The sequence below is a fragment of the Triticum urartu genome, chromosome 5A, assembly GCF_056163025.1.
Source record: "Triticum urartu cultivar PI428250 chromosome 5A, HENAU_Tu73, whole genome shotgun sequence".
Taxonomy (NCBI): domain Eukaryota; kingdom Viridiplantae; phylum Streptophyta; class Magnoliopsida; order Poales; family Poaceae; genus Triticum; species Triticum urartu.
In genome coordinates this window covers 210,269,036-210,279,704 of record NC_141877.1, presented here as the reverse complement: position 1 = coordinate 210,279,704, position 10,669 = coordinate 210,269,036, and the positions used below count along the sequence as shown (strand labels likewise).

General features: G+C 40.2%; 1 protein-coding gene across 6 annotated transcripts; it reads left to right on the top strand.

Annotated features, from left to right (window-relative positions):
• The first annotated feature begins 1,832 nt into the window (after nucleotides 1-1,832).
• Nucleotides 1,833-5,000, top strand: LOC125508475 (deSI-like protein At4g17486). Of its 6 annotated transcripts, none has more exons than XR_007283520.2 (5): nucleotides 1,833-2,047; nucleotides 2,975-3,060; nucleotides 3,147-3,233; nucleotides 4,131-4,308; nucleotides 4,788-5,000. XR_007283520.2 is itself a non-coding variant. In XM_048673194.2 (4 exons), exons 1-4 carry the CDS (start codon nucleotides 1,848-1,850, stop codon nucleotides 4,199-4,201), a joined length of 444 nt encoding a protein of 147 aa, XP_048529151.1. In that variant the 5' UTR covers nucleotides 1,833-1,847; the 3' UTR covers nucleotides 4,202-4,559. The 6 variants fall into 6 exon arrangements, 1 of the variants encoding a protein (XP_048529151.1); XR_007283521.2 differs by having other exon boundaries at nucleotides 1,834-2,047; nucleotides 2,754-3,060; XR_007283522.2 differs by having other exon boundaries at nucleotides 1,834-2,880.
• Nucleotides 5,001-10,669: the final 5,669 nt, after the last annotated feature.

Below are 10,669 nucleotides of genomic sequence, written 5' to 3'. Positions count from 1 at the left end.
TGCAAAACAAAAAAATACTTCCAAGACCAGCGCCACTCCTCTCCTATTAAACCACCGCCGCTCCACTCATGTTCCAATCTAAATCCAGCACCGCTCCTCTCCTCTTCAATTTCAAAACCACCGCCACTCCTCTCCTGTTCCAATTCCAAAACCAGCGTCGCTCCTCTCCAGTTCTAATTCAAAACCAGCACTGCCCCTCTCCTCTTCCATTCAAAAACCACCGCCAGCGAGTGAAGGTGCTGTGGAGAAGTAGATCGATGGAGGATTACAACCAATACGTGAGGATCGCAGACGGCGACCCTGTGAAGCTAGCTAGGATGTTGGAGATACAATCTTGGTTTGACAACAAGGACCAACTAGCGGCGACGACGACATCCATGGCCAAATATCTGCAACAGAGTGAAAAGGCAGCGATACTCCCAAAGGGAGTCACGTGATAGTACATAGAGCTGCCCCTCTGGGCCATGGAGCAAACAGATTCACCGAATCCGATCGTGAGGGAGCGGTGGTGGGAGTGTCGATCCTAGATGGAGCATCCACCAAAGATTGAAGGATCGAGCATCTACAGGGTGCCGTTTGTGAGGGTGTCATGCCAGAGCTAGCCGGTGGAGTGTTAGTCGACCGAACCCAACTGCAAGAGGAGAAAAGCAGTTGGCCCGATGACGCTTCCCCGCCATCCTCTCCCTTGCCGTTCACATCGTCTCACGGGGCGGCTGTCTGCAGCCGAGGAATAGGATGGGGCTGCCCCCCCCCAGCCCAATAGTCGGACAGGTTGTGAATTGTCAGGAGGAGCTTAGGGTTGTCAGTATTTGCAGGTTGTGAATTGTGTTTTGTGTTGTGTATTTTGAGAGTACTTTTAGATATGAATGTCTTTTGAATTTCAGATTTGCAGTATTGAAAATATGAAGTATTTTATGAATTCTAGAGATCTATTTTTAGAACTTAAAAAAGTAGTTTCATAGGAGTATAAAAGTGTAGATGATGTGCTTCTCAAAGAAGAAACTGCAAGTTTCAGTTTCAAATAAGAAACTGCAACTTTCAGAGGAAGAGCATTTATATTAACACGGCCTTTTCAAACAAGGATAACATCATGTTGGAAGTTTTATTCATGGTCGAAAATGGAACTACCAGCTAGTTAACATCATGTTGATCAATATTCATGCATAGCACATTTTCATATGATGCACAGTCAAAAAGATATGCTATTTTCAAAATGCCCACACAATGTCGAGTGTGCGAGAAACAGAGAAAATGAGGATGAAGTTTTGGTAAATGTTGGACGTGGTGTGCGTAGATGACAATGGGGATCAAACCCGGACGAAACAGCTGTCGGTAGTGTCACTTGGCCACTGCGCCAGTTTATTACTTTCGTTACAATTAAGACACTGTCACTACACCATGGTAGAGCTTAGGTGACACACTCCTGTGGGCAAAGGTCTATTATTCTCTATAGAAAATCTGTTGGCGTGGCTCTATAGCTTTGTAATCAGATCATCTGTCAGCCATTGTACATCACTGCAGACAAACTATGTGTCGGAAATCACTCAATGACGTTGTATCTGTCGGCAAACGCCTAGTGACATATCATCTGTCGGCAGATGTGCGCGTCCTGGTAGTTTTTTAATCGGTATTGGTGTGTGCTTAATGGCACAACATCTGTTGACGTAGGTAGGTGTATACACACAGATTAAGTGTCGGTGTATGTGAACACGTGTCAAGCAATGAATGGCCCAGAAATTGCCATGTGAATTAGGGTGAGAGCCCAAAATTTTCACTGCGTGCGGCCCAGTTTTCACCTCAGCTTTGTCTAAGGACCCCCAAATGAACCCGTAGCCTCATATCCACTCATGCTAACCCTACCCGCCCCTCCCCCAATTTCCGCCGCCGCTGTCCTCGACCTCGGGGTCTCCGTCCTCGGACCCTCCCCTGCCGCCACCGGCGCCCATAAACCCGAGCTCCCGACCCCCTCCGTCGCCTGCCTTCCCCATCCCCTTCGCTGCCACCACCACATGGGCATCTTCGCTGGTCTGAGTCCCCGTCGACGCTGGTGAGCATATCCTAGATCCCCTGACCCCCATCCGCTGCAAGCCTTCCCCGGTGCTGCAGCCGCCAACAGCTCCGACCACCGAGACCATCACCGACCACCGCTAGCGCTCATGAAGAACCATGTCAGCGCCCTCCTCTTCCTTCTCTTAGGAAAGGATCTCTTCTCCAACAAGCTCGTCCACACCTCCACCAGTGGATCTATTTGTCACTCAAATATGCCTAGTTAGTTGTATCTATTTGTTTGATCTGAAAATCTCTAGTCTGTTATATGATGTTTTATTTCATTGAAAATGCTAGGGATCTGGAAAAAAAAATTATGTTACTCTGTTATGGGTCTGGTGTAACTCTAATGCTGATGCAATATTTTTCTCATTACAGACTATTCACTCATTTATTTCTCTGTGAAAATGGTCATGAGTTCTCTGTGAAAATGGTTATTATTTGTCTATAAAGATGTTTCTTACTTCCTTTTATTGCCGCCATATAATATAAGTTATAACCCCAGACTGAGCTGAGCTGCCTCCACACCAAGGCCTTCCATGATCTTCTCTATATCTCAACTTTGCTACCCATCCTACTTGCTAGATTTTCGAGCACCTCAGTTTTCTGGATCAACTTAAATCCACATCAGTGTGTCACGAGGTCTCGTGCATACAAGTTTCATGCAGTTATATGTAAAATCCACATCTAAGACTGCCAATTTCCAGTGAACTTTTTCTGCAGTTCATGGTATGGAGTTTGGGTATGAAGCCATGAATATCCGACCAACGGAGTGTTCCAAGTAGAACCGAAAAGTTGTTCCATTTTTTATCTTCAGTCGCTCTGTTTGCAATGGTACCACCAATATGTCCCGGGCTGAAGTTCACACCACTTTCCTAGAGGATCTTGCAGAGGATTACCACGGGAACACTCATCACTTGATTGCCAGGAACTGTAACCATTTCACAACTGACGTCTACAACCACTTCACGGGAAAGCCAACTCCTAGATGGGTGAATCGACTTGCCAGATTAGGTTAGAAAAATACATCTTAACAATTTCATGATCAATTGCTCCTGGGCTATGTAGATTGTGAACTGTTTCTGCCTTTACATTTGCAGCACTATGTTCCATCCGCAACTCCGTGCTGACTGAAAACATCAAGGTTTCAGTGGTTAGAGGTGAAACTGCACACCTTGAATTCTCTGGTAAATTTTCCTTCCCTCTCTCTCTCTCGCTCTACATGTTTTTGTATGCACTTGAGTGCTGCTTTGTATGGAAACATTTGGTGTGGTTATTTTACTTTCCTGTACAGATCCATTTTCACACTGCTTACTTTCTTAGATGCTAGCTACATTGATGTTGCTTCCAGTCCTTACGAAAGGTTTTGTTTATTGACTGTAATCAACCATTTCAATCTATGATGTTACAGTTAGCTTGTGCTACTTTGGAATGTGATGGCCATTGTGAACCAAACTAGAATTATCAGGATATTATGTAATTATGTTTACCCTTTTCTACCAAGTTGAAATACTATGGACATGTGAGGTGTTAACTGTAATCTACAACCTGAAGCTTGAGATGTTCTATCTACTTGATTTTCTGTGTACATTTGAGATATTGTACTATTAGAATTGGAGTGTGCGCGATAGCGAATTGTCAACATACATTGCTTGACAAGCCAGAATCCCTGAAGCTCACCACCACTCCTTCAACCATATAACTAAATAACTTGTATGGTTCATTTTACTGCTCAGAGGACTTGTTGAATCCTGACTGCTATCTGAGCATAAGATAGTTTATTAAGATACAACAGGGGAACCGCTGGTCTAGTCTCCTGTCTTGTAGTCCCTTATTTTCTCAGTCCTGTACTTATGAACATTTTGCACATTTAAGCATGAACTTCTGAACTTGCACAATATATATTGCTTAGTCATGTACTTTTTATGCTTAAATTCAGTGTTCCACCTTGATATGCCTATGTCAACTTCACATAGTTAGAGTAAAAAATAGATGCAACTACCGTAGTTAAATACAGTTGTCATCATTACAATGCCAGTCACTGAGAAACAAGTTACTAACCCATCTAGTCTTGCCGATAATAGCCGAGAACCACAACCACCAGCATGCAGCTCAAGCAATGGGCGGAGGAGGGATGGTTGCCCACATCAGGTAAAGCGAATGGTGGATGGAAGGCTACCTTGTAGGGAACCAGGGCCACAACTTGAAGTGGGCAACCGGTGGCGAATGGAGGGCTTCCTCGTCGGGTTCCTGAACTATTAGGTACATTTTTTGTTTCAGTAGTAATTAGCTCACATGCTATTGCATAAGAACAGTTTCTAAAATGTCGCTTTACAAGGTTGCTGGCCTATGTGTTTCACTAAATTGCCTGTGTACATGTGTTGTAGTTTCCTTTTTTTATCCATGGTTATGTAGCTCTTAATAATGAAAAATCTATCGAGGTTGGTAAATACGTTATCTTTTCTTTAGTGAATTCTTATGTAACAATCTATAAAGTAAGCTACTGGGTTGTAGGATCTTTGTTTCAAATGGTCAATGCATTCATTGTTGATAAGACTGCAAGCACTGGAATATAGTTCTATATAATAGCATGTGAGCTAATTATAACATTTGTACAAACTATATTGTTAACTATGATATCATGATAATTTATTGATCAAATCTTTGTTAATCCACATATAAGCTTTGAACAACTTGCGCCGATTCCACTTTCCTGAACAATTTGTGCAAACTGTTTTTAGGTACTTACCCAACTGGTGCACATGGATGTGATGACTTTGTATCGTTTATGAACCAACCAACCTGTAATCATGGATATTACGTGTGTTGTAGACCATTTGGTGTTTCAGAGCTTGCACTTTGTGAATGTAGATAGATGCTACCTCTTGAGTTTGTGTTGGATTTCCCTGAAGAGGAAAGGATGATGCAGTAGAGTAGCATAAGTATTTCCCTTAGTTTTTGATAACCAAGGTATCAATCCAGTAGGAGGCCACACTCAAGTCTTTCGTACCTGCACAAAATGATAGCTACTCGCAACCAACGCGATTAGGTTAATCCCTTCACGGTCACTTACGAGAGTGAGATCTGATAGATATAATATTTTTAGTATTTTTGGTACAAAGATGCAAAGTAAAAAGTACAGGCAAAGTAAAAAGGCAAAGCAAGATTAAAGTGATGGAGATTAATATGATGAGAATAGACCCGGGGACCATAGGTTTCACTAGTGGCTTCTCTTAAGAGCATAAGTATTCTACGGTGAGTGAACAAATTACTGTTGAGCAATTGACAGAATTGAGCATAGTTATGAGAATATCTAGGCATGATCATGTATATAGGCATCATGTCCGTGACAAGTAGACCGAAACGATTCTGCATCTACTACTATTACTCCACTCAGCGACCGCTATCCAGCATGCATCTAGAGTATTAAGTTAAAAACAGAGTAACGCCGTAAGCAAGATGACATGATGTAGAGAGATAAATTCATGCAATATGAAATAAACCCCATCTTGTTATCCTCAATGGCAACGATGCAATACGTGCCTTGGTGCCCCTTCTATCACTGGGAAAGGACACCGCAAGATCAAACCCAAAGCTAAGCACTTCTGCCATGGCAAGAACTATCAATCTAGTTGGCCAAACCAAACGGATAATTCGAAGAGACTTGCAAAGATAACCAATCATACATAAAAGAATTCAGAGAAGATTCAAATATTATTCATAGATAGACTTGATCATAAACTCACAATTCATCGGTCTCAACAAACACACCGCAAAAAATAAGAAGATTACATCGAATAGATCTCCACAAGAGAGGGGGAGAACTTTGTATTGAGATCCAAAAAGAGAGAAGAAGCCATCTAGCTAATAACTATGGACTCGAAGGTCTGAGGTAAACTACTCACACTTCATCGGAGAGGCTATGGTGATGTAGAAGCCCTCCGTGATGACGGCCCTCTCTGGCGGAGCTCCGGAACAGGCCCCAAGATGGGATCTTGTGGATACAGAAAGTTGCGGCGGTGGAATTAGGTTTTTGGCCCCGTCTCTGTTCGTTTGGGAGTACGTAGGTATATATAGGAGGAAGAAGTACGTCGGTGGAGCTTCAGTGGTCCCACGAGGGTGGGGGCGCGCCTGGGGGTATAGGGCGCGTCCCCCTACCTCGTGCCCACCTCGAAGCTTCCTTGGCGTAGGGTCCAAGTCTCCTGGGTCATATTCGGGAAGAAAATCACGTTCCAGAAAGGTTTATTCCGTTTGGACACCGTTTGATATTTTCTTCGAAACACTGAAATAGGCAAAAAACAGCAATTCTGGGCTGGGCCTCCGGTTAATAGGTTAGTCCCAAAAATAATATAAAAGTGGAAAATAAAGCCCAATATAGTCCAAAACAGTAGATAATGTAGCATGGAGCAATCAAATATTATAGATACGTTGGAGACGTATCAGGCATCCCCAAGCTTAATTCCTGCTCGTCCTCGAGTAGGTAAATGATAAAAAGAGAATTTTTGATATGGAGTGCTACTTGGCATAATTTCAATGCAAATCTTCTTAATTGTGGTATGAATATTCAGATTAGGAAGATTCAAGACAAAAGTTCATATTGACATAGAGAATAATAATACTTCAAGCAAACCAACAAAGCAATTATGTTTTCTTAAAGTAACATGGCCAAAGAAAGTTCATCCCTATAAAATCATATAGTTTAGTCATGCTCCATTTTCGTCACACAAGAATGCTCTCATCATGCACAACCCCGATGACAAGCCAAGCAATTGTTTCATACCTTAATAATTTCAAACTCATAAACTTTCACGCAATACATGAGCGTGAGCCATGGATATAGCACTATGGGTGGAATAGAATATAATGATGGGGGTTATGTGGAGAAGACAAAAAGGAGAAAGTCTCACATCAACGAGGCTAATCAATGGGCTATGGAGATGCCTATCGATTGATGTTAATGCAAGGAGTAGGGATTGCCATGCAACGGATACACTAGAGCTATAAATGTATGAAAGCTCAACAAAAGAAACTAAGTGGGTGTGCATCCAACTTGTTTGCTCACGAAGACCTAGGGCACTTGAGGAGGCCCATTGTTGGAATATACAAGCCAAATTCTATAATGAAAATTCCCACTAGTATATGAAAGTGATAACTCAAGAGACTCTCTATATAAAGAACATGGTGCTACTTTGAAGCACAAGTGTGGAAAAAAGGATAGTAGCATTGCCCCTTTTTATTTATTTTCTTTTTTTGGGCCTTTTTTTCTTTGGCCTTTTTTTTGGGACAATGATCTATTGAATGATGATCATCACACTTCTATTTATTTACAACTCAATGATTACAACTCGATACTAGAACAAATTATGACTCTATATGGATGCCTCCGGCGGTGTACCGGGATATGCAATGAATCAAGAGTGACAAGTATGAAAAAATTATGAATGGTGGCTTTGCCACAAATACTATGTCAACTACATGATCATGCAAAACAATATGACAATGATGAATGTGTCATGATAAACTGGATGGTGGAAAGTTGCATGGCAATATATCTCGGAATGGCTATAGAAATGCCATAATAGGTAGGTATGGTGGCTGTTTTGAGGAAGATATAAGGAGGTTTATGTGTGAAAGAGCGTATCATATCACGGGGTTTGGATGCACCGGCGAAGTTTGCACCAACTCTCGATGTGAGAAAGGGCAATGCACGGTACCGTAGAGGCTAGCAATGATGAAAGGGTGAGAGCGCGTATAATCCATGGACTCAACATTAGTTATAAAGAACTCATATACTTATTGTAAAAATCTACAAGCCATCAAAAACCAAAGTATTACGCGCATGCTTCTAAGGGGATAGATTGGTAGGAAAAGACCATCACTCGTCCTCGACCGCCACCATCAGGAGGACAATCAAATAACACCTCATGTTTCAAATTTGTTGCATAACGTTTACCATATGTGCATGCTACGGGACTTGCAAACTTTAACTCAAGCACTTCTCAAATTCACAATTACTCTACTAGCATGACTTTGATATTACTACCTCCATATCTCAAAACAATTATCAAGCATCCAACTTTTCTTAGTATTCAACACACTCAAAAGAAAGTTTCACAAATCTTGAATACCAAGCATGTTACTATTAAGCAAATTACCATGCTATTAAGACTCTCAAAATAATTTAAGTGAAGCATGAGAGATCAATAGTTTTTTTAAAACAAATCCACCACCGTTCTCTAAAAGATCTAAGTGAAGCACATAGAGCAAAATTATAGCGCTCAAAAGATATAAGTGAAGCACATAGAGCAAAACTACTTAGCTCAAAAAATATAAGTGAAGCACATAGAGTATTCTATCAAATTCTAATTCATGTATGGCTCTCTCAAAAGGTGTGTACAGCAAGGATGATTGTGGCACACTAACAACCAAAGACACAAATAATACAAGACGCTCCAAGCAAAACACATATCATGTTGGTGAATAAAAATATAGCTCCAAGTAAATTACCGATGGAAGTGGACGAAAGAGGGGATGCCTTCCGGGGCATCCCCAAGATTTGACTTTTTGGTGTCCTTGGATTATCTTGGGGGTGCCATGGGCATCCCCGAGCTTAGGCTCTTTCCACTCCTTGTTCCATAATCCATCACAAGAATTCACCCAAAACTTGAAAACTTCACAACACAAAACTCAATAGAAATCTCGTGAGCTCCGTTAGAGAAAGAAAATAAAAAATCACTTCAAGGTACTGTAATGAACTCATTCTTTATTTATATTGGTGTTAAACCTACTATATTCCAACGTCTCTATGGATTATAAACTATTTTACTAACCATAGATTCATCAAAATAAGCAAACAACACACGAAAAACATAATCTATCAAAAACAGAACCGTCTGTAGTAATCTGTAACTAACGCAAACTTCGGGAACTCCAAAAAATCTACCAAAATTGGACGACCTAGACAATTTGTTTATTGATCCGCAGCAATTGGAATCAGTATTTTATCACGTTCTGGTGATTTTTAAAAATTCGGCCACTGAACGCAAAGTTTTTGGAAATTACAGCAAGATCAAATAACTATCATCCAGGAAGATCCAATAGGTCTAACTTGGCACAAACACTAATTAAAACACAAAACCACATCCAAAGAGAAGTTAGATGGGCTATTTATTCCCTAACAGAAGAAAAACACAAAAAACTAAAAATAAAATTGGGTTGCCTCCCAACAAGCGCTATCGTTTAACGCCTCTAGCTAGGCATAAAAGCGAGGATAGATCTAGGTATTGCCATCTTTGGTAGGCAATCCATAAGTGTCTCTCATGATAGTTTCATATGGCAATTTTTTTCTTTCTTGGAAAGTGTTCCATGCCCTTTTTTAATGGAAATTGAAATCTAATATTCCCTTCCTTCATATCAATAATCGCACCAACCGTTCTAAGGAAAGGTCTACCAAGAATAATAGGGCAAGAAGGATTGCAATCTATATCAAGAACAATGAAATCTACGGGCACATAATTCCTATTTGCAACAATAAGAACATCATTAATCCTTCCCATAGGTTTCTTAATAGTAGAATCCGCAAGATGCAAGTTTAGAGAGCAATCATCAAAATCGCGGAAATCTAGCAAATCACACAAAGTTTTGGGGATAGTGGAGACACTAGCACCCAAATCACACAAAGCATAAAACTCATGATCTTTAATTTTAATTTTAATAGTTGGTTCCCACTCATCATAGAGTTTTCTAGGGATAGAAACTTTCAAATCAAGTTTTTCTTCATAAGATTGCATCAAGGCATCGACAATATGTTCGGTGAAGGCTTTCTTTTGACTATAAGCATGTGGACAATTTAGCACGGATTGCAACAAGGAAATACAATCAATTAAAGAGCAACTTTCATAATTAAATTCCTTGAAATCCAATATAGTGGGTTTAGCAACATCTAGATTTTTATTTATTTCAATCCCACTTTCATTAATTTCATCATAAAGATCTAAATACTCCGAATTTTTAGAACGCCTTCTAGGTAAAGGAAGATAATATTCAGTTTCATCAAGATTCATATTGCAAAACAAAGATTTTATAGAAGACACATCAATAACTTTTTGATCTTCATCTTGATTTTCATAGGAATTGGAAGAACACACTTTAATAAAGGCATCTTTGGAAGCACACATCCTAGCGGTTCTTTCCTTGCACTCATCAATGGAAATTCTCATGGCTTTGAGAGACTCATTGATATCATGCTTAGGAGAAATAGATCTAAGCTTTAAGGAATCAACCTCAAGAGAAATTCTATCAACGTTCCTAGCCAAATCATCAACTTTAAGCAATTTCTCTTCAAGCAAAGCATTACAATTTTTTTGTGAATTCATAAACTCTTTAACACTATTCTCAAATTTAGAGGGCATCTTATTATAATTTCCACAAGATTTCTTGTAGGAATTCCCATAATTATTAGAAGGATTACTAGAATATGGCCTAGGATTAAAATTCCCTCTATAAGAGTTGTTACCAAAATTATTCCTACCAACAAAATTCACATCCATAGATTCATTGTTATTCTCAATCAAAGTAGACAAAGGCATATCATTAGGATGAGAAGAAACACTCTTAGTAGCAA